The sequence below is a fragment of the Melozone crissalis genome, unplaced genomic scaffold (assembly GCF_028551555.1).
Source record: "Melozone crissalis strain CALT ecotype California unplaced genomic scaffold, PUWL_Pcris_2 ptg000081l_1, whole genome shotgun sequence".
Classification (NCBI taxonomy): Eukaryota; Metazoa; Chordata; class Aves; order Passeriformes; family Passerellidae; genus Melozone; species Melozone crissalis.
The window spans coordinates 12,276,598-12,301,433 of NW_026535858.1; the positions used below are offsets into that span (position 1 = coordinate 12,276,598).

General features: G+C 38.5%; 1 protein-coding gene across 33 annotated transcripts in view; it reads left to right on the forward strand.

The window, feature by feature from the left end:
* Positions 1–24,836, forward strand: part of NRXN1 (neurexin 1) — a 680,932-nt gene that overhangs the window by 454,979 nt on the left and 201,117 nt on the right. For all 33 annotated transcript variants that reach the window (XM_054290267.1, XM_054290270.1, XM_054290287.1 and 30 more), the window contains one exon: positions 13,162–13,343. In XM_054290267.1, the coding sequence (XP_054146242.1) occupies positions 13,162–13,343 (182 nt within the window). The remainder of the gene's footprint in view (positions 1–13,161; positions 13,344–24,836) is intronic.

Here is a 24,836-nt window from a genome sequence, read left to right on the forward strand (position 1 = left end):
TCTATAACAGCAGAGTACAAAGTTGAGCACAGCAGACAGGGACCATTGAGCTCCTGGAGTTAAGGGTGCATTAGTGTTTCTATTACAGTCTTGTGCATTCTGCAGGATAAGATGGTTATAGTAATTGGTTCCAGACTGAAACATAGCCTGAAAGATTAAGACCTGAGATCACGAGTTACACTTTTAGAATTGTATTCTGGGAATTGCTTAAACTACTGTGGTTTGTTTATGTTATGCTGGATTCCCAAGGTCCCCATTAAGGTTCACAGTTGCATTAAAGGCAATTTTGCATAAACAGCTAGGCACAATACCCATACAAGTGGTTTGTAGCCTCATATCCTCGGCTGAGGGTGTGGTTTCAATAGGTGCTTGATCCTACCAGATCAGGATGTGTTACTGAGATATGGGACTGAAATCTCGCTTGGGCATACTGAGGTCTTTCAGCTCATCAGGAGCAACCTGCCCATCCTCAATCTGTAGGATTCAGCTTTGAGGTGCTTGAGGGCTGATAGCACTGCTGGATCTTTGCTCCTTGGCTGTCCAGGCTGACTCAGGGAAAGGGATAACCTACTCACAGAATCATTCTGGTTGGAAAAGACCTCTAAGATGGTTGAGTTCCACTTTTGACCTTGCCAACTGGACTTAAGCACAAAGGGCACCATAGCATAGCTATTCCACAGCCTCTCCTCTGGCTCCCATCCTTGGTTGTGCACTGGCAGGACCTCTGCATGGGCAGCAGCCTGAGCAGTGGTGCCATGTGAGCCAAAAGACATGCAGCACTTCTATTTGAAACTTAGGGCCAAGGTGCAAGCTGAGGAACAAAGCAAATTGTTCCTTTTGTTTTATACTCCCCACAAAGCTCTTTGGGTTATGTTTGGCTCCTTCTACCTGATCTGTGCATTTTCTGTGAAACAAGAAACTAAGTAGAACAAACTGGGCAAGGAGTGTCTGTCACATTCTCCAAGTGTCCTTCAGAAAAGTAGTCCTGGTTCTTTCCTAACTTGGGGTTTTAGATTAGAGGTTATTGCCTTTGGGATTACTGCTTCCTTGGACTGAAGAGAAATAGGTTTATGGTGTCATTATTGCTGAAAGCAGGACAGGTTCTCCATGCCTCGTTCTGTTCCTGGCTGTATCTTGAGGACAAAGGCGTTGATTTACCCTCACCATCTGACAGTGTTGTATCAGGAAAGTAATAGCTTTGAGAGCAAAGAACTGAACTTCACATTGATATATTTTCCAAACTATTATTTTCAAAAATGAGCATGAAAACACTTTCTTTTTCTGATGTGAATGAGATGTTACTGTCACACTTGGCCTGAGGTATTTATGATTTACTCCACAGAATCAAAACCAAGTTTATGAAGAGTTTGTCACAGAGCCTCAGGTAGTTACTTATCCTCTTTCTGCTGAAAAAAGATAACTGATAGGAAGAGATACACAGAATTTTTAGAGAGAGACAGACATCTGTATGTAAGGGACTGTGTTACTAGAAACACTTGTGTTTTCATGTGGTTGGAATTTAGAAAAGTTTTTTATGCTATGTATTAGTTCTTGAAAATTGCTTGCCAATTTAATATCAGCAGCATCTAAACAGTAAGTAATTGCTTATGATAATGAGAGCAAAATAATTTACTGGAATATGTTAATATTCACAATGCACTTTAGAACAGCAGGATATTCCAAAAATACTACTCTGTTGTTTAATTGCAGTGTTTAGGTTGCATTGTTATTACAAATGCTGGCAATATCATCACAAAGCCAGCCTCTCATTGAATAGCCTCCTTACTGAGACTCCAGCATGTGAGTAGGTAGTGTCCTTTGAGAGCTAAACAGAATATGAACAAAACCTTCTGGATTTAAATAATGATTCTTAATTTCTGATTGATGCTCATTACATGAATAGACAGAGAGCCTTCTTATGACTTTTAAAATTTAACATAATACATTTTAAATGAAATAGCATTTAATTGAATATTTGTGTGTCTTCAATGGAATCAATATTTGTGAGATGCAGAAACATACCTAGAAATAGGTTTTGCTACAGAAATGCTGTGAGAAAATACTGTAGTGCAGGAGTTCTCAAAACTTCCAAGTTGGTGTGCTGCAGTTCATTCTGCAGGACTGGTGTTTAATGTATTTGACATGTTGTTTTCTCCTTCTTTTCTTGGGAAATGTTCTGGTTTGCTTTGGGTTGAGTTTTTTTGAGCGAACTTAGAAGAATGCTTATTGAAAAATGGGTTATTCCTGAGCACTTTTCTTCACTGAATTATTTTCCACATATGTTGGTATCCCTTAGAGTTTTGAAGAATTCTTGACATCTCTGCGTATGTCATTATAAAGTACTGTATTGAAGTAAGGCTTTCCAAACTATTGAATACTCATCTTCAGGGTATTAAAAGCAATTGTAATCTCCTCCAGCCAGACCCTGCAAAAAAATCACTGCACTAATTACGGTGGGTTAGTCTTCAGAGGGTGACTAACTGCTCACCTTTCTTGCATGCAGGAGTGAATTAAGTAACAGCTGATAGTGCTGGGTATGGAGTGTCAGAGCTAGCACTTGAGTTAGTCCCTGGTGAGATGATTGAACACTTTGGAGCCCAAAACTCTTTTGTCAAGTTCTCTCCAAGCATTGTTGTGGAATGCAGTGGTTAAAACAGGTTCTCTGATTGCTTAGCTGTGTGACCCAGTGAAAAGCATTAAGATGCATGTTTCCCACTGCAGCTCTTTATCCTCTGAATCTGGTGGAGAATTGTTGCTTACAAACAGCAGCATAAGGGCTTTGCAAAGAAGAATGACAGCAATTATCATAATGACAAAGCACGTAGTGTTTCTGTGCCAGGCATCAATTGAAAATCTATTATGTAGTAGAACAGAAAGAAGTGGGAAGGAAGTGAATTGGCCCAACCTGGCTGGCCCCTGTTAGCTCTTAGTATAATGGTCTAACAACCTTAAAGATTCAAGTACAAATACAGCTGTGTCTGTGTACCCCTATTAAACACTGTTTGTTTCATGCACAGATTTGATAATGTAAGTAAACACTGATGTTCCAAGTCAATCCCTGGGATAATGACTGCAGAAACTCTCCAAATGAAGTATCATTTGTAGCTGCTTGCTGGTTCTTATTTTCAAGCTCTTTTGAGACAACCAAGCAGACACTTTTATATCATGTTCCTCTTTTACCTGATATTTTTGGAGGTTTGAGTGCATATAATGCTGGAGAAGACTAACTTTGGCTTTAAAACTTGGTTTGTATATAAACTAAAGTACCCTGAAGTTTTGTTCATGTTTGGAATTCGGGAGATGGTACAATGCCACAGGACTGCAGTCAACATGCAACTTGCTCATCAGCCCTTCCCTGTGCCAGGTCTCCTTCTGAGATGCCTCTGAACAGCTGCTTCAGGGGTGGATTCATGTGCTTCAGGGAGGATTGGTGTTTTTCCAAAGATTTCATCTCCTGCATTTTATTTGATTTCATTTTTGTAACAAGAAGAATGGTTCCTCTTTTTGCCTTTCAGGATGTAGCATCTCTAAGAAACTGTGCTCTTTCTGTGTTTCTTCAGCTGTAGTCCATGTCTGTCTACTCAAAAGTGCTCAGAAATGCTGCCATAAGAAAATCTTAGTCTGCTAAATATTAGTAGTTGAGTAATTTTTAGGAGAATGTGTATGCCACAAAACTTCTTACTACTCTTCACTACCTTGGCAAACAAGCAAAATGGAATTTCATTGCCCATTGCCCATAATACAATTATCTGTTCCCAGCAGAGACTCCCTCTCAGCAAACCCTGTAATTTGTGTTGTTTCCAGGGCCATCTTTCTGCTGCAAGCAACACCAACATCTTATCTTAGCCCAGCATCTGACATCCTTGGGTGTGGATCTCTTTCCAGTGACTTTTGCATCCTGGCAGTTAGCAGTGCCTTCATTTTCAGCATGCTATACCTTTCTTCCAAGAGAAGTTTTGGCTACTTTAGAAAGCTCTCTAAGGATTTTTCAAGATTAAATTAGGAGATGCACAATTTAGCAAGGAACATAATATAAATGTCACTTAAAAATAACTAAGTTAATGCAAGACTGGATAGCTGGAATATTGTATTAGTAAGAAAGCCAATAAGAAATAAAGACTTTAGCCTAGAAGCATGCTAGGCACTTGCAGACAAGCTCCTGTCCATTCTAACACTATTAAATGACTTAAGGCCAGCTATTTCAAATGTTTTGATCCCCATTTAAGGAACAGGGGAGTTATTTTTAAAGGTTGGCAGAAATGCAACAGCACTTCTGAGAATCAGGATACTGCCATAGGTGCTTGAATAAAAACATAACTTCAGGCATTAATGTTTTGCATGAAATAATGACCTACAAATAATTTTTATTTCTCTGACAAGAACATTGCCTATCGATGGACCTATAAAAAGAAAATCTAATTTTATTTTCCTTTTTACTGGTTTTTGGCTTATGTGCACATCTGTGCAGAGCAACTTTTGTGAGAAACGCTCAGGTCTTGGTGTCACTGACATGTTTTATGAAAGTCCTTTTGCTAGGATTTTTCTCCTGAGAAGCCCCAGAAAAGAAATGTAAACAATAACTGTCTGATGGCTGTGGAATGTGGTCTGGAGATGGTTTGCCAACAGGTGCATCTTTGATCTCATGTGGATTGTTTTTACTTAATGACCAATCCCAGTCCAACTGTGTCAGACTCTCTGGTCAGTCATAAGATTTTATTATTCATTGTTTTCTAGCCTACTGATGTCTCCTTTTCTTTTAGTATAGTTTTAGGATATAATTTACTTTTAATATAATATATATAATAAAATAATAAATCAACCTTCTGAAACATGGAGTCAAGATTTTCATGTGTTCCTGCATCCTGGGGACCCTCAAACACCACCACATCCTATTCCTGTCTTCAATTTACTGGCTTCCCAGCTGAGTCAGCAAGCTTGGAAATTCTAACAGCTCCAGTCACTTGGCTTAGGGAATTTTTAGCTTTTGCCAGGTATCTGTTGAGTTTGTAAAGTCCGTGGACTGGAACCACTGAATGATTTCACATCGGGCACCAACAGATGGTGACAACATTTGGTGTCTATCAACCTGCATAGTATTTGAGTTAATGTCCTAGTTCCTGCATCCCGTTACAAACCCCTTCAACTAACCAGCCTGTGTTCACTTTGGATTTGGAACAACTAATACGCCATAAGAAGACAATGAGTGTATGTGCAGGTAGTTTATTTTAATGGAACTGATTGCAGCTGTGGCGAAATTGAAGTTTAGGCCTTGACAATTCAGGAGTGTGGAGACTGGAATAGTCCTGTTGTCTTAGAAGTCAGTAAAGTCAAGTATTCTCAATCTGACAGAGGTGTTGAGGAGCACATTTAGGGCAGGTAGCTCTCTGTGTAGCTGCAGTGTGAACTGCAGGTTGGGCTGGGAGGGCCTGGAACCCTGAGCTCAAGTGGGCCTGGGGACCTGTGGCCCTGCCTGGACACTCAGGGACAGCAGGAGCCAACCACAAGGAGTTTCGTGCTCCTGGACTGTGAGATTATAAAAGCTCAGGATCCTTTCTTGAAGGCACCAGCTTGAGCTGTCATTTTATTTTGTTATTCCGTTGTTTAGCTATTGCACCATGACTAAGCTATTTTAAGGCTCTGGAGGTCTGAAACTCCCCTGGAAGCCCAGTGTGGAGCTGGAAAGGAGACTTGGTGTGAGTGTGGGGCTGTAGCTGGAAAGGGTCTCCCAAGCTCAGGGGATATGAGGGTGACTCCAGAGTGGCTCCTGGATGGTCAGACAGGGATGTTTCCTTAACAGTGCCTTTGCATTTTATCTGTACAGAAATATTTTTCAATCTATTGCCTTCTCATATGTGTTTCTCAACCACACAATTTCCACTTCTGTAGACAGCGTTCAGGAAATTTATCTTTAACTATATGTTGACGAGGTTGTAGGAGGAATAAAACCTTCCCTTATTTATAGACGCTTGGCTTTTAATTTCCATCTGACTTTTTGGCAAGCTTTAAGAATCAGACATGTTGTATCCTTGTTAACTATAATACAGTTTTAATGGATTAAAATGTTTTATGTTGAGTGCAATATGACATTTAAAGCAGGCTTTAAATTTCCCAAATATATCATTTTCCACCCATTTACATTGCATAAATGTCCAAGGCCCTAATGGGGAATTACTTACCTTACATTTCATACAGAAATGTTTCAAATTGATTTTAAACAGCATCCATACTGGAAAATTGATAGGTAATAGGCAGCCCATAAAATTTTTAAACTGAGAGAATCTGGAGAAGAACAATAATTTTCTTTTATCACTGTGTCAGGTTTGTGTTAGACTGTATCCTTTCATAAAATAAATAGTGGTTTGTTGTTTTTTTTTTTTTGTGTAAGTGAACATATTTATGAGTTCAACAAACCACAGAACTTTTTTCTTGTGGATGTTTCAAAGCTATTAAAAATAATTTTACAGAATCAGTGCCATAATACTAACAAGTCTATTGACAGTCACTTAATCAAGTAATGTTTTGATAATAAGTCAGATGAACTCCTTATTTCTATTCTCTTAGGAGTCCTTTCAGCAACCTCTTGCTTAGCTAAGGTCCTTCTCAAAATTATATTCATTTTTCATTCACACAATTGGAGGCTCTTAGTTCAATGTCCCTACTCAAACTGAGTAGCATTTTACTCCAGTTAAGTGATCTAATCTAAATCAGTTGGGTCATTTGAGGTGTAAGATGCTACTTGATTTGAAATATTAAAATCACTCTAGTAGGAAAATTCCTTAAATTCTCAAAAACTTTTATTATAACTATGTCATTTACGATGCTAAGATGATACTGACTTGGAATACTGATGCTGTGTCAGGGTTATTCTTTATAGATATACATGTTTGTTGAGCCATTTTTACTCACAAATTTTAGCTGTTTGTCACTTACTGACCCTATTTATCAATAGAGCTTGATAGCAACTGGTGAATTTAAATAACAAACTTTTGGAATAGGAAGGGAGTATTTTTTCGCCCCCTTTATTATGCATGGAAAGTAAAACATAAACAACTGTCCAAATACCAATGCCATAGAATTTAAGAGAGGAGTAGGAAAAGGAGTGGTTTTCTCAGGGTTTTTTCCTGTGGTCTGAGGAAAAAGCTTTGCTTCTGTTTTAGTACCTTGAATCTTCAACAAATGCCACTGGAAAGGGCAGGATGCTCAGCGTGACTTGTGTTCGTTCTATTATCACTTGGACCTTTACCTGGAGACAGCTCTTAGACATGGCTGAATATAATAAACCACACACAGCTCTGGTTTATGGAGCTCTCTGAAAAATTGGGTGCAGGGTGATGAAAAGTTCTGCAGGATCTGATAAAGCAAATCAGGCTCACATTTAGTGGGAAGAGGAGTTCTATAGGGCAATGTAAAGTTGTGCTTGAATTAGTAGTAGTAGGTACTGCTTTGTTGCTTCATTTAAATTAATTGCTCCAGCTGATTGAGTTGGTTGAGGTGTTGCAATGTGGCTTCAGTGTCTCTCACAGAAGCATTGAATTTTAGAGCTCAGCTGTAGCACAGTGTTATGTGGGCTCCATAAAAGGCTGACAGGACTCTGATAGACCTTTTCTATATGCTTTATTTTCCTCAAATAAAGCATCTTTACCTGGAGAGAGAAGATGATATCATTAATGACAATATTAGCAACAAACACCAGCAATGATCTTTGTCAATGCTGCTTTGGTCAGTGAGTTTTGTTGCAGTTACTCTGGAAGAAGGGAAAATCAATGAATAAAATAATGGAATTGCTAAGGAATTATTCTGTGCAGCTGGTGACCTTACAGGTGACAAATGTTAAGACTGTTTGTAACAGTCCTGGGTCAGGCATGCAGTCAGATGGGTACAAGGATCTAACTAGAAATTAGAGTAGCAACCAATTTCCAGGAGAACTTTGAACCTTTGTCAAGGTTTGCCAAGCTTGGTCAAAGGAGCACCATCAATACTCTCCTAGTCCCTATTACCCACAAATCTAAGAGATCCTGGCCAGAAAATAAGACTACCATTCCTACCATTGTGGCTCAAGCTCTTTGGAGCAATAATCCTTTTGAACATTTTCTCTTTCCCCATGCAATACACCTCTTCTGCTATTAAATATCTGATGGTGCTCTTTCAGGAGAGCAGCTACAATCCATATTCAGGCTTCTGATCAGATTAGTGGGAGAGAATGTATCAGAATGCCTTCAGGAAGCATTCAGTTCAATCTGGTCTTTAGTTTGAAATACTCCTTCCAGCAACTCTTTCCGTCTCCTTCCCATGGTTAACCCTAATGGCCATCCCCTCCTCAGCTCAACCCTGTGCCATATATTCTCTCTTCTGGGTAAATAATTAATAACATATCAAAGCCTAGGAAGAAGTAATACAGAAAGGTTGTATTTTAATCCACCAAGTGGACTATTTTGAAACCCCCACCTCTCCCTCTCTTCCCCTGGCATATCATGGTTTTGGCTTGAAGCGTTCCTTCCTTTACTTACCTTAGGAAATCTGTACAAATATATGTATAGAAATTTGGTGTATTTTTCTGAACTTCAGCTTGTGCAGACTGAAAATACATAGATGAATATGTAAAAATGAGTACTAATGGAGATTTATATGCTCCTCTGAACATAGTAAATATAATTAATGCCTTCATATAGATACTTGGACAATTGTGTGTATATATGTTTTCATATTATTAATTCTTCATTCTTGGTAATTAATAGTAGCCTGCACAAATAGTCTCACTGGATTCAGCAGGTTTATCAATGCAAGTAATTAGTTACCAATGGGAATTAGGGGGTTCACATTGTATCCCAGAATGAAGTGCTGATAAGATACAGAAAGAAGAAAATTACATTACTGGGTAATTTCTTCTTCTGAGCACTCATTACCCATCATATTTTTAACGATAGTTAAAATTTGCTATTCTATTAACAAAAGTGCAGCTAATAGTTTTCATTACTGAACTTTACAGGCTTTAGTCTTCAGTTTTTCAGTCACAGAGTGTGATGGAATCATGGTTTATGAGGGCCCAGAGCTCAATCAAACCATTGCATTCACTTCATCAGCACCTGAAACCTGATGTGAATGTTGAAAATAAACATTATGCTACTTACATTATATGGGGTAAATGGAATTATGTACATTACCCTTCAGTGCAATATACCTTAAACTCAAAATTGGAATGAACATGGGGAAGGCAGAAAGCTGTTGATTTGAGCAAACTATTAAGCTACATCAGATGTGACTTCAGAGCAATAAATATTGAAAAGCTTTGCAGTCATAAACAATAATAAATACAGTGAATGGGTTCTAAACAAAATATTTATCTGCTTAATACTGTAGAGGTAAGCAGATGTCCTTGAGTTGCTGCCAGACTGTGCTGAAATGAATGCACTATTTCATAAAGATGAATTTTGCAAACAAGCAGGGCTTCAGAGACCCGGGCCATTAAAAAACATTACAGTATCTTGACCACTGGCGTTTTGTTACAATGGGAACCATGCTTTCACGGGTAAGAATTTCAAAGAGCTGTGTGGACCTTTTTCCTAAGCATTGTGTGGATGCATGGAAGCATAAAGAATTATGCAGTAAATTCTGTGGCTGAGAGATATAACTGGCATGTTACAAAGTTGCCTGCTTACAAGTACTGTGCTGATGGCATTGCTATTCTTGACATTATAATTCCGCTGCTTTCAATTCTCTGGAGATGATAAACCCCGAACAACACAGTGCCACAAGCTAAGGGAGATGGCTGGGGTTTCGTGACAATGCTCTGAAAGAGCAGCAGAGACATTATGAGGTTTGTCAGACAGCATAAAAGCCTTTATGAGCCAAGTGAATTAGGCTTCCTCTGTTGTTTCCCCAAAACTGATAGTAAGGAAGGCTGTTTCCAACAACTGCTCCGTTTCTAGCTTTTAATAGTTAATAGGAGGTCGGGCTATAAGCTGAGATCAATCCCAGCGTAATAAATTTTACATTATTATATTTGTCTTTCTTGAAATATAAACACCAGAGGATCTATTCTCAAATGGCTTCCGACCCATTTTTTCCATAATTAATACAGGAAATTCGAGGAACGTGACTCCCCATGCAGCTCAGACAGAGGCAGATCTGTATTCATCAGCATGGATTAATTAGTCTTTCACCAGACACACAGTTACTTCCAAGAGCTACAAAATGGGCAGTTATAAAGGAGGGAAAGCTGTCTCATAAAAACCCATAAGCCACATGTTCTTGTGAATAAGAGATACTCTTTTTTTAACTTTGATGTTTATTCTATGTAGTTTAAGATTTACAGCTAGATTCACCCAGCTCCACTGACATTGACCTTGCCTTCAATGCGGCAGCAGTATGGAATGAATTGCTCTTCCCTGGTTGATTTGAAGGGCAGTACTTAACAAAAAAATGCAGCAAAGATTCACTCTGAATAAGAACAGCAGAGCCTCTCATTGTTCAGATCTGAAGACTTACTTCTGGGTCATTGTATTCAGTATGACTCCACCATGCTTGGCAGGCTTTTTCTTTGGGTTTTAATTGGGTAAACACATCTGTTTCAACCAACAAAAAGAGAATTATGCACTGCCACTTAAATCTTAGGGACTATTCTAACAGCTCCATCTGTGACATTGAGGTGTAAGGAGTTGTTTTTTCTTAGCCTTCTCATTTTTGTTGCTTATAAGAACCTCATTCATGACCTGACACAATGTTTTATGAAGTCAAGAGAAAGGCTGTCACTGTTTTTAATGAGCTTTGGATCAAGCTCTCTGTTTTTCATCAACACAGAACAAATCCTTTCACTCCAGACACCACAGTGACATAAACTCCATGAGGGTCCCAGCTCATCAGTTGGAGATTTGAAGTCAACAGTAGCAGCAGAGAGGAGAACCTGGGGACTCTCAGCAGTGATATTACCTGTCTAACATGTCTTTGTTTTAGGATGTACTGTAACTGGAGATTAATGATGCACAGCAGATTATTGCACATTTCAGACCTTGGAGGAAAGCAAGGGTGGGAGAGCAGGAGGAGGAGGGCTTTGTCACACACATTGCTAAACCAGACACCTTTTGCCTGTGTCCATTACCAATCCCTGGCACAGCCCCAATCTTCATTACTCTTGCAAAACTCTTTTTATAATAAAGATAAAACCTGATTTCACCTGAAGTGTAAGTGAAATCTTAAATAACAGTCCTGCTATTGTCTTTGTCTTTGCTGAAGAAATTGACAAACTCTCCTGAAATACATCCTGGTTGGTATTTTGGCATCAGGAGGAAAGCCAGCAGATCCATCTGAAGCACAGAGAAACGATCCCACAAGTGTATTAATATAAAATGAGATTTACAGTGACTTTAGTGGTATGCACTGTGTATAAATTATTAGAGTGATGGCACTGCCAAAAAGCCTAATTAATAGGCATGTAATTCCATAAAGGAAAAGTGAGGTTAGAAATAAATATTTAAGATCTTGTCAAAAAGACCAAGTGTCTCCTTTTTGCATTATGACTGACACAAAGCAGTCTTGCTCAGCAGCAGAGTAAGATTTTGAGACCTCTGGGAGCTGAACAAGTGGTGTAAGTGTACAGTCCTTCAGTCCTTCTTGGCTTTGGCTTTAAAAGTCCACATGTTCAAGGGATTTTAGATTCCTTTATGTGATAACGGCATTTTTGGTCAACCTTGAAAGAAACTGATAGAGTTAGAATTATGTTGTTTTGTGCTGTGTCCTTACATGGACATGGAAAGTATGGAGTGAGCGCGTTGGGTGGAATAAACTGGAAAACTTTTCCATGATTCTATGAAAAGTAAGAGTTGGAAGGGACATAAAGGATTATCCATTTCCAAGCCCATGCCACGGACAGGAATGTCACCCACTAGATCAGGTTGCTCAAGGCCCCACCCAACCTGGCCTTCCAGGGATGGGTTCTCCACAAATTCTCTTGACAACCTGATCCAGTGCCTCACTACCCTCTGAGTGAAGAATTTTTTCTTGGTATCTAATCTAAGTATTTTCTCTTTTTGTTTAAAAGTATTCCCACTTGTCCTATCATTAACAATTTAATAAAAATAGAAAAAATGTAATATAAGTAAATAAAATGCAATAAAATTGAGAGTAGCCACACTATGAGACAGTTTAGGACAGATAATAAAACTGGACTCCTGTATTTGCAATGAATTAACCTATCTTCCTAAGTTTTGACCGATCCTCATGGAAAAGGAGTAGATAGCTTGTAGTGACTTTTCCAATGGAAGATCAAGTGCATGCACAATTTGCCTGCTCTGTGCTGCTGTTAAGGTACAGGTTTTAAATGGAAAATGTCCGGATATGCTGCTATTTTAGTTCTGAGGAAATATGCTGGTGATGAAGTTAAGCACCTGAGTGCTAAGTGGTTTTGGATTACAACATTTGTTTCAAACAGATTATAGATTTTGTAAGTGCACCCTGGATGTAATGTGTAAAGATTTCCACTTGTGAAAGATGTACATTGAGCATTATGCAAATAAGCCATTGCTTACTCAGATGGTAGAATAATCTCTTTGTCCTGACATGACAAGTAAAGTGTGTTTCCACTTGTTATCCCCATCTGTCACAAGATGATAAACCTCAGATCTGTAAAAGTCTTATCTGAATGTATTTGTTAACATCTTGCTTTGCTGGCCACCATCATGCATCATTTTAATTGTCTAACTAAGTAGTTGCATTTTTTTTGTCAGCCAGGAGGCAACTGGAATTACTTGATTTTTCCACATAGGTCCAGTTGGGAAAAGCATTTCAGTTGGGAAAAGCATTTGGTTTAACACATCCCTGTTCTACCCCTGTCATAGAAATATGTTTATCAAGCATAAGCTTAAGAACTCTTCCAAACAGATATGCGTTTCTGAATCAGAGCTATGATATTTCAAGTTGTTTCATTTGCAATTAAGTTATATTCAGTGCTGATTGCACAATATAAAACCCACTAATATTTCACTTGCTGCATAATTTTTAGAGATAAAGACCTCTTCACATTGAAATACAGCCTATGAATCCATTTACCGCGTGAGAACCTGATTTATGTAGGGCGTATGATTTCCTCGTGGCTTTGCACCGGTGCAAGTGGGCTGATTATATTTATTTCTATTTTTTTTTTCTTTTTTTTTTTGTTTTCTCTAACAGCGGGGACAACGTATATCTTTAGCAAAGGTGGTGGACAGATCACTTACACGTGGCCTCCCAACGACCGGCCGAGCACTCGAGCAGACAGACTGGCAATAGGGTTTAGCACTGTACAAAAAGAGGCTGTGCTGGTGCGAGTGGACAGCTCTACTGGCCTTGGAGATTATTTAGAGCTGCATATTGTAAGTAATCACCTCACCAAACGCGTGAGATTTCTCCTTGTCTTGCCTGTGTTTGCGTTCGTGGGGGTTTCAATCTGTTTTGTTGGTGTGTGGTTGTGGCAATTAATGAACATTTTGGGGTCAATCATGGGCTAAATGATGCTGGTTTATTGCAGGTGATGTTGTACAGGGTCTCAGACATTCTCAAATTGTCTTTTTTTTCCATGGTGCTACTTTTCATAGCTTCTCAATTAAAAATCATACTGAGATACTAACTGTACAGATAGAGCAGTTTATTGCAGTGTAATTACATGGAACAGAATTTAGCAGCATCAGAGGAAGGTATGTTTATCCTGGGGGGTTTAATCTGGAATCTAATAGTGGAATTGCAGTGTATCACAGCTGACTGCGCTTTTTGTTGTTATTAGAATTTGTCCTCTGATTTCACCATTCTTTTGTGATGGTAAATCTTAAGCAGGAAGACTGTCAGGCTAGGAAGTCTTAGAAAGTAATTTCAGCTGCCTTAAAGCAAGGAACTAGCAATCAAAATTGAAAGCATGTGGAGTTTTATGGCGTCATAAATAAGTGATCAATTGAGAAAAACATAACTAGAGCAGTATAAAATTTTGTTGTTTAGATTAGTCTGAACTTTGTTAATGTGTTTGATTTTTATTTGAGAATGTCTCTACTTTCAGGAAGAGTTGAGTTCCTTTTGAATGAAATTACTTCTTGGTCTATAACCAATTACACTTTTACCCTCAGAAAGCATTCAGCAGTGATCATTTTCACAATTAGATGGGATTATGGTATTCAATCTTCCCAGACTCCTTTTTCTGCAAAGACACTCTTACATTGTGGACAAAGGTGATTTTTTATTTATTTACTGGCTTGAGTAAATAAAGAAAGAAAACCTCAAATAAAATTCAGAAGTTGTCTATAACCTTAACTTACATTGAATCACATGGATGAAGTAGTTGGCTGGTTTTGTGCAATCTTAGTTTGAAAATGTGAACAAAGCAACTTCTCCCAGGTGCCAGAAAAACTGAGAGCCTACATATTTCAAGGCAAGTATTGTGTTGCTAGATAGAATTTAAATATTTGCTTTGCAAACACCAGGTGCCTTGTTATAATTTACCTCTTTATTTGCCATCTCAGAGCAAATCCACCCGCTGTGGTCAACAGAGTTACCTCCTTCTTGCAGGTTTTTTTTGTTCATTAGCATACAAAGGAATGTTTTCCTTGTAATTTTACTATACCTGAAGTCTATCAAGGCTATCATATTTGTTTGCACTTCCATCTAGCCATGATATTTCTATTTTAAAGCAAACATTATGTTCATTAATGATGAGTTGGAGATGAAAAATTATTGCCTGCTCATAAATGTTTGTATTTTTCAAATTTTTTTTCTCAAATAACTTGCTTATAGCCATGCTGTAGCAAAAGATGGTTTAAAAAATAAAAGAATTATTGGGAGTTTTCTATGGTCAGAAACACTACCAGCTTAATAGGGATGGGGAAAATGGTAAATTATATTTTAGTCATTCTTTTGAGATTTCTGAGAAGCAGCAAAGCCTTTTATTATCCTGCTGTATGAGGTGATATTGGCCTCCCCCTGCTGCCTTTGCAAGGGACTTTGGGAACCTCCCTGAAGCCTGTTCTGCTTCAGAGCAAAATGGTAACTGTGTGAAATTTCCCTGGGATGAGGTTTGACCTCTGAGAGCAGCTTCAGAGTAGTCTGTCCCTAGAGTGGAGGCACTGAGGGATCGACCTGAAATCCTAAGACATTTGGCAAGGACTTTTATGACAGTTGTCAGTGATAGGTAAAGCTTGGAAAACTATTGGGATATAATTTCCCAGAATCTAATTCAAATAAGGATAATATTCAAAGGGAAGTTGAAAGGCAGAATTTTCAAAAGCACTTTTGACACCAAAGACCATATATCTCATTAAAGTCAGTTGAGCTGCGGATACTTCTGAGAATTTTACCTGAGATCCATTTTAGCTCAGAAGGATATTGTGTGAGATATCACAGTTCTAAAAATGAAGAGAACATAGAAACAGGGAGGTCTACATATGTGTTATACTTGAAAAAAAGTTAATTTTTTTTTTAAATGTTTCCATATTGGCAGCTACTGTGTTAAACCAGCCCTAATCAAAACAGTAGGAGGAGTTTGTCATTCAGAACTTCCTTCTTTCACAAGGTGTAGATGCCACTAGGGGTGTCTTATCTACCAAACAACCAGAAATATGCTATGGATGGTAGAAAGAGATAAAACTAGAAGGAGGGAAGTGTTTAATTGTGCATGTTCTTTTGCATGTACCCACTCCCTGTGAATATGCATGAGCAAAAAGTGCCTGTGTACCTGGAGATGCAATGTGCATGGATAACTCACCTGTGTGTTTTCCAGGGCAAAAAAAGTTGTCCTGGAACTATTGCTTTAAAAAAATTTAGATTATTGCCCTCACAAGCATGTTGGGGAGGGTGCTTGAGAGCTTTGAGGTAGCTTGATCTTAACTTTCTTCGTTCTAGAAATGGAAGAGGAAATTATAAATTAGGTTATGGTACTTCAGTGTGTGCTTACCCTCTTTATTATTCTCTTTACTTAAAGACAGTGTAAACCTAATAATGAAATCAAGCTTTAATAATGAAATCAAATTCTGGTTTTGAAAATTGCTGCTTGATCATCTGAATCACACTTTTGGTGTTAGGTTAGGAACATATTTATTTAAAATAATCACTTAACCTCTCCAAATAGCCATTGTTATGAGAAACATTTTAAAAATGTGTAGTCTGCATTGCTTCCAGATGCTTAACAGTTCCAGTGCAAATATTTTACATTCCAAGATAGATTATTATCAAATTCCACCTGTACTGTAGCAACATAAATATAGAGGACTGTTTGTGTGTGTGGTACCTACGCAGCACAGTACTTCAGGAAAGGGATTTTAAAATGTTTTAGTCATCCAGAGCTGCAGCAATTAGCTTTCATTTCAATCATTTGACTTCTCATTTGGAAGTGGGCTCCTGTGCTGTCTCTGCTGGGTGATCTAGTTCAAGAGGAAATAGATATCCTACCTAAAACTCTACTGCCACTTCCTCTCCTGTTGATGGATAAATGAAGGACAAGTAGCTCTGATAATTACTGCAAGCATCCTTTTTTTTCTTTTCATGACATGGTCTGCATCCATCTCCATGTCACATGAAAAAAGGCAGCAGCTTTTTGTGCAGTGTTCAATTAATCACCATGTGCACTCCTGCCCTTACCTTTTTGTCTGATTTTTAGTGCCTTTAGGTAATTCTGTCTGTGATTCCTGCTCCTACCTCCACTTTTCTTATCTTCCTACCCTGTTATCCCACATCATTAGAAAGCAAAGTGTACAAACATATGAATGTCATTGTCTTCCACAGGCACTGTGCTGTTGCTACTTTGAATTTTTAGCTTTCCTATGGTGAGGAATAAAGTGAAGTTAGACAAAGATATCATGTCAAAGGGCTAAGAAGTCCTGTTAAATTGCTCTTCTGTCAATGCTGGTCACATAGGAAACTGTAATTCTCCTGTGTTGCACAAGGGCTATTTGCTCTGTTTGACAAGGATATATTTCCATCAACAGACTTCAGCCAATGTAAAAAATATATAAATTATACCATGTTTTAACCTTTCATTGTTAAAATGAAAGACTTTATAACAAAATGTAACATTTTTTTTTATGCCTGATAGAAAGAATCAGCAGTTTCGGTGTCTTCTTTGTCTGTGTCGTTTGTTTGAAAATCAAAGTATTTGCTGAGCACAAAGCAGCTGTTTTTATGGTGGTAGCTGATTTTGAAGTTAAGAACAAGAAGTTTGTAAGGCCAGCAGAGCATTTAAAATTATAAAGCTTTGGCATTCCAAAGACACCCAGCCTAGGGCCCATGAACTACTTAAGCTGAACTGATCAGTTCTCCTAACTCAAGCAGGGCGAAAATGCATTAATTAATCTCACTTATAGGTACGGACCTGCTGAATTATGTGAAGTGGTGATGAACATTCTCATAGGAAAAATTCAGAGCTCTAAAATAAGGAATAAGGCAGATGTGGCAATGTTTTGAATGTTGTCCTAACCCTCTCTGGGAGGAAAGTGGGGCGAAATGTGCTGTGATTCCAGTGAGAGACAGTGACTGTTCATAATTAGGATATAGAAAACATATCAAAATAAAAAGAAATAAAGCTCAGGGTAGATGGTGGTAGATATTTTTGTTTCATTATATTTCATGTCACTAGGAAACAATATTTTAGAGGAAATGCTAACCAATAAGATTAATACTGTGATGATAAAGCATGGAAAACTGCTTCAAAAGATTTGCTAACACATTACCTGAAAAAGTAGGGTATGGTTAAAACAGATGGCTTCAATATATGCAAGGCACAACACAATTAACCTGAAATACTGTGAAGATGTAGCATTACTGGCATGATGGATTAATCAATATTGTCCTTAGACTTCCAGGATGTGTTTGTGAGGCTTTCAGAGTTACAATTAATGACTGAGGTGAACAGTCACAGGAGCGGAAAGATTTCATGACTTACAGAAAATGGAGTTTTGGATAGTGAGTAAACTCAGTTCCTGCTCTTTGTCCCAAATATTAACATACTACATATATTAAAATATATATTGTAGAAATGGCATTTTTTAATTTTATTTTTTCAAACTTTCGGCAAACTTAAAATGAGTATTATTTCCTACTCCCCTCCCTCTGTCCCTTAGTTATACATATGCAGTATTCTACTACACCAGGCTTTTAATAGCTGACTCTGTTAGACTTTTTTGTACATATCCATAAAATATGGATAGTTTTAACTTATGCAAGTATAATGACCTTCCCTCAAGTGAACAGAAGGAGAAAAACTCAAGTGAGGATCAGAGTTTTGTATTTGAACGTACCAGGGAAAGAACTGCAATATTTTATGATAAATGCATTTGTTAGTCTCTTTTGAATACTTCACATGTCTTGGGCTTAATGTCTAATGGAAAGTCAGTTGATTTTTATTGACTTGGTTGTATTTGGATCAATTCTTAGAGAGCTGGATGTACTTTCAGTGAGATTGATGATAAAAATACCTTTGATTTTAGTGGTTATATTGGAGTGAATTAATTTTCCCGGGAAGAGTTTAATAATATTTAAAAAATATTTCTGGAATATGATTTCTTCTAACAATCATCATTCAAATCTAGAATTCCTTATTATTAGATGCATACTTATGGAAAGCAAAGATTTGGGAAGGCCAATGTTGGCTTGTATATTCATGAAATAGTAATGAGTTTAAAATTGAATTATTCATGTCCAGGAAGGGATTCTAAAAAAAAAAAAAAAAATAAAAAGACAGACCTAGTTTTCAGAAATCTGATATTTTAGAAGTGCTGAACATGCATAACAGTGGCTAAAGTCAATGGAAGCTGAATGTAGTCAGCACCTCTGAAAACCAGGTCATCATCACATCAGCTAAGTGGGCATCAGGGATCACTTTGGAGCCCTGGAAAGACTTTAGACCATTATGTTTATCAGAGTTGTGGTTTTTAATATTCTGCTACCTTGAAGTACAAGAATATTTCATAAGACTGATGTTATAGAATTGTTATTACTTGATATTTTCTTATGCTTATAGATGCAGTATTTATTTGTGATTTCTTTCTTCATTTATATATGTGAATGTAAAATGCTGTAGGAATTTTAACTACTATGGACAGTGGTTGTTTTCTTTGGGGAAGAAAAATCTCAGCAACAAGACTATATGTTAACCTTTAAACTGAAAAGAAAAATTACTGTGGAAGAAGGATTTCCAGACTTGTTTATGGGTTTGAGTAAAAAAAGCCAGTGCAATCAAAGAAGACTCATTTATGGAACTAGACAGGTAGGTGAGAATGCAATTCAATGCACACAAACATTAAGTTAATTAGAATGGGAGCAATGAATTAATCTAGGGAATTTGTACTAAATGCAGCAATCATTTACCTCACTGATCAGGTTAAAGATCTAACTCTGTAGGAAAGAAAATAAATGAATCACTGAGATGGTCAAGTCATGCCTTGAAACCATGCAGTTAAGTTATTCTTTTGTATCAGCAGAGGCAAAGATTAAAAAAAGCTCTGAAAAGGGCTTTTATTATATAAGCAATTTGTTAATGCCTCATCTCGAATAGTCTGCACAATCTGTTATTGCACATTGAGCTAGTGTGGTCTGTTCTTGCCATAAACAGGCCAAATTGCTGAGGGAAGGTTATGGAAATGTGCTAATTCTGGCACAGAACAGACTGATACCTTACTGTATGAAAAATATGAATGGAATTTGTACAGATGATGTAATTAAGCAGTTTGACTCTGATATTGCCATCAGGGAGCACTGCAAGGAGAAATCCTGATGTTTTGTGGAAGGTCCAGTATGCCAGTGTGGTAGGGCTGATCTCCCAGCCTGGTTCCTCAGCCTAGAAATGTGCTTGAGGGAGGCAGCTCCTCTCCTTTTCTTCCTCTGTCATGGGATAAAATAGAAATTCTCCCTTCCCTCTGGATACAGCAAATAACTCCTTTATGCATCCTGCTCCTTTTGTGCTTTTGGGAGAACACAAGCTTCCTTCCCAAAAAAAAACATGCTGTGTGATGGGGTCACCACCTGCCAGCCCCTTGACCAGAGAAAATTGCACATCCAGTAGGACCCAACTTCCCAGCTAAAGTACCGTGTCAGTGGCACAATGATCCAGCCCTGAACAGGGATGAACCTCCTCGAGTGTTTCCTTCTAGAAATGGTGTAAAGCCTGGCTGAAGGTGGGTAGGTCTTTAAAACACTTCTGGTGGGCCCACATATATCAGAATCAGCTGGAAACAATATGGAAAGAATTGCATGTGGCCATGGTGTTATATGAAGTTATCATACACATCAGGTAGTGGATTCTAAATTCCCTTCTGATCCTGCATATCTCAAAATTACCATGGAAATTGGATCCATCTGTTGGCAGAACTGCTTAAGACCCAGAACTTTGGTACTGAATTTGATGACAAGTCTTCCTATGACTTTATTGTTGCAAACCGTGCACAAATGGAACCTTAGATCTGGCACGAGGAGAGAGCATAAACACAGAACTTCATTTTCTTTCTGACCTTAAAAAAGCACCAAGATTAGGAATAGAAGGGGTTTGGCCTGGGTCATGTTATGTTAATAACAAAAACTCTGCATTTTTAAGAAGTCAAGTAGACCAATTTGGAAGAGCAAGCACAAGACCAAGCATATTTAATTAGCACAAACTTGAAGAGGCTCGTGACCTCCTCATAAAGCTCCTCTAATTTTTTACATTGTCACTTTTAAAGCTCTGAAGTGCTGTATGGATTACATCCAGTCATATTTTCAAGGATTATTTCTTTCTCTTCCCTTTCCCTTGTTCCCCAACTTGTTCTTCTGCCATGTCTTTGAACACAAACTCCTGTGTTGTGCAAATTCAGTGATCCCAGTGAATCCCAGTGAAACAAGTGGCAAACATCCAGGGGTCTCAGGGATTGCATACATTTTCTTTCCCATGAAATGAGGCATAGGAAGGACAGGAGAGTCACCTCAGGTGGTGACTGTATGGGTATTCACATGGAAGAACTTGATGAGAACCATTGATAAGCTCCTCTTAATTAAAAAACAAAAGCAGCAATAACAGAGCAAATAAGCATGTGGCCAGAATTAGGAGATATATCCTTGTTTGTCAAGACTTTTCACATATAAATAACAAATTTCTGACTTCAGAAAGGAGGACACAGGAATTAGTTTATGATGTACAAATAAATAAATAGACCATCTTGCCTCCCACCATTCCTAGTTAATGTTATCTCCTCTCATTGACGTTTTAGATCCATCATAATCTAATCACATACTTGTAATTTAAAATTCCTGGTGCTGGCTTCTAGCCAACATCCTTCTGTATGAAGGTTGTAGATATTTTAATAACTTGGCACCAACTCTGCCAGAACATTGCCATGTATAAAAAGCACTGATGAAAAATTTAGCAGGCGTTTTAGCAACTTTATTAAGATTAAAAGGATACTTGACTATTTGAAGTAGCAGAGCCATTGAGGTGTTCACTGTAACCTGGCTGGTCATCCAAATGAAGAATGAACTGAAATACAGGAAATTATTGTCTTTATTTGGAGAATGAGAGCTCTGGATGGCTGAGAGAGAAATCCAAGAGTAGGCTGCTTTTGTCCATTTATTCTTTGGAGGTGATATTCTGCTTATTACATTTATACCTAGATATAATAGTATCTATATTGTATGTTTATTTATATATACATGTAAAATAAGCATATAGAGTTTGTTATATATGAGAGTCAGCCCTGATAATATTGTGAAGCTTATTCCTACCTAGTTCTTGTCTAATTTTAGAGAAGCACAAGAAGATATGTACTCCCTCCTCCCTGCTGGGCATGGCTGGCTCAACACCAGGTGGAAGGAATGTGTACCCAGTGTGTCAGAAGCTGTGACAGTGCAGGCAGAGGACAGGTTTCAGGCACTTTGGGCTGAAAGTGTGTGATTTGGAAAAAAAAAAGAAAAACAGGCAGACTGGAGTAATGGCATCATGTTCAGCATATCCTAGAATGTGCTTTTAGCTCCTAATGGCAGCTTGAATAAGGGACAGTGACTCTCAGACTGCTGTTGACCCACTGAAGAAGGGCCAGGTTTGTCAGGACAGATCAGGGTTTGTTTCCCACAAATAAAAGCCAGAATCCAAGATCTGGCCCATTAACTCCCTGTCTTTTAAATTTATGAGCCCTAAGTGAGGATAAGGATGAAGTGTGCACTGCAGCACAAAGTACCAGTGTAGTGGTTTCTCAGTGGATATGCAGTATGAACAATATTATTTTTTAATACTAGTGAGAGTGGTTGGCCTATTGATGTAGAGCAAGATGAGGGCAAAAGTGCTGCTGGAGACCTGAAGAGATTCTGATTCTAACTCCAAGTAATCCTCATCCCATCACTTCCACTATTGATTTGTTTGAAAATATTGCAGAAATACGAGTAAGTACGAGCAGGATCTGCATCAAGCCAGAAAACTACTGGTGGAAGGTGAGGTGCAGAAGCAATTTTACAGAGCCTGCTGCTTTCATTCAGTCATTTGGTTAAGTAAATATTGCTAATGTAGTTAATCACTTTGTGCAAATAAGGAAAGCTCATCTTAATACTATTCTGGTTTTGTGAGATACTACCTTAATTGTAACTCACAATTAGTTAATTAGACCACTTACTTAATTCAGGTTTTGCTCTGTGAAGCCTCAGTGTCATCACGAAATTGAAAACTTCTTTTCGTATGTAATGCTAGTTTGCTTTTCTCCTTATAGATTGTTTCTTGAGCCTTTCTCTGTTGCATTACACCACTGTATCAGTGAGGAGAAACTGGAGTAAAATCGCTGGGTGGGTGTAGGGGAGGATGGAACTGGACACACAGGGCTTGGCTCCTACATTACATCCAATTAACTTATTTAACTTTTGTAGTCCTTGGCACTAACTCATTGCACCGGGCTTATTCAGGAAACAGAGCCAGAGCAGGAAATTTATTTGTTTTCTGAAACCCTGGCTGCCAGTTGTATCTTCATCTTCTTTTCACTTACTTGCCTATGCTCTTTAATCACTGTCTCTCTTACCTTGACACCCCTGACATCAGTGCATCTCCACTGCTGCTGGATCGCTGAGCAGCCCATGGCTTTCTCTCCCAGCAACAACCACAGGTGTACAATATTTGCCTTCTCCTCTTCTCTTTGAATCCAGCAGTGATTCTTCCCACTTGACAGCAGGCTGCTGCTGGTTTTTTTCCTTTTTTTTTTTTTTTTTTTTTTTTTTTTTTTTTTTTTTGGGTTAGATCATACCACTCAGAGGAATTCCTGCAACAATAATAGACAGGATAAAGATTTAATGAACTGATACTGTCAGTGTTCTGTGTTCTGGTGGCTTATGTTTAATGTAACAATCTAAAAATCCCGTTAACAACAGGTGAGTTTCCCTGTTAAGTGTTTGGAGAGGCTTGAATATCTGGCTGTTTGTGAAAGCCCATTTACACTGAAACGTGCTAATGCTTCAGAGGGTGGATTAGCTGAAAGAACTGACTCATGCATTTCCTGCCTGTCGATAATTACCTAGCTCACGTTGAATAGGGGATGCTGAGGAACAAAGGAAAGGCACAGCCCTACAGCTTTGCCAGCTCTCCGTGAAATTATCCCCAAGCCTTCAGTGCAGCAGCACCAAGCTGCTAACGTGGCTTTAACTTCTCGTGCTGGAATTTGTAGGTGCTGATCTATGCTCAGTCAAGGGTGAAATGTAAGTCCAGATGTTCCCTCGGGGAGATGTAAATCACACTTGTGCTGCAGTATTGCACGTTCTTTGTGGGCTGGAAAAGCTGCCTGTACAGGACTGGGATTTCTTCCCTCTGTTGTTCCACCTTTGGGTCAGGTACTCCTCTTCATCCCAGGCCTCTGGATTGAAGGATGAGGATGAAGCATTACAGCAAATATCATCATGCTCCACTTTGGGTCCAGAATCTCTTCTTTTTAGTTCAGCCCTCCCCCTTGATGGACTTGCAACTTACTGACCACAAACTGAATGCAACATGCTGCCTTCTTCATGTCTGCTGAGACACCCCATTAATGCCCTTGTTCCCCACATGGGGCTTTTTTCCCTGACCCAGTGAATTCCAGGGAACAATGGAAAGTTCCTGCAGCAAAAACACTCAGCATTTCCCTGGCATTTTGCAGATGGAATTTTTAAGGCTGTCAGTGTAGCAGCACCTCCTCATTTAGGGACAAGCACAAAGAGCATTATCACATGTGAAGCTACTTTACAGTAACTTCTACCAACCAAAATAAAAAGTGGAAAGATTATTCTAGAGAGCCTTAATAAGCACTCAGCATATTTGATAATGCCACTGCTGTCGGCATCAAGCTCACCACGATGTTTAATAGCTGAGCAGATGCAGCTCACTAGAGCACCACATGGTAGGCAGCAGCAGGGAGTCCCATTTGACAAGTTGGTTTTGGTTTATTTCCTTCCCAGAGAGCCTTCCCTGATATCCCAGGTTTGTGTTTTGATTTGCTACTCAGCAAACAGGAAAAGGCAGGGGAATTCTCTACTGCTTCTTTCCAAAGCAAACGGGATTTGCTAGTGAATGTGCTATGAAATTCCTAATTAAGCTCATATAAGGAATGTTTTAATGTCAAATTGCCCACCCTTGGTCTGAAAAGAGTTGGGTTTTAGCAGGAAGCATATCCACATATGCATGGACTGTTTGTAGGATAGCAACTGTGAGGGGTTATGGAGGTGACTTCCCATTTGAGGATTTTTTATTTTCTTTTAATTGCAAGATTTTGTGTAGACATCTGCAAGTCACTTTGCACAGTGAGCAGTAACTCTTGGCTGTAGTAGTGCCATGGGATGCTGCAGTTGTTTGGCGCTTCTAGATTTGCTCTCCATGGAACAATACAGAGGAACATTTTGTAAGACTTTTCAGCCTTCTAATT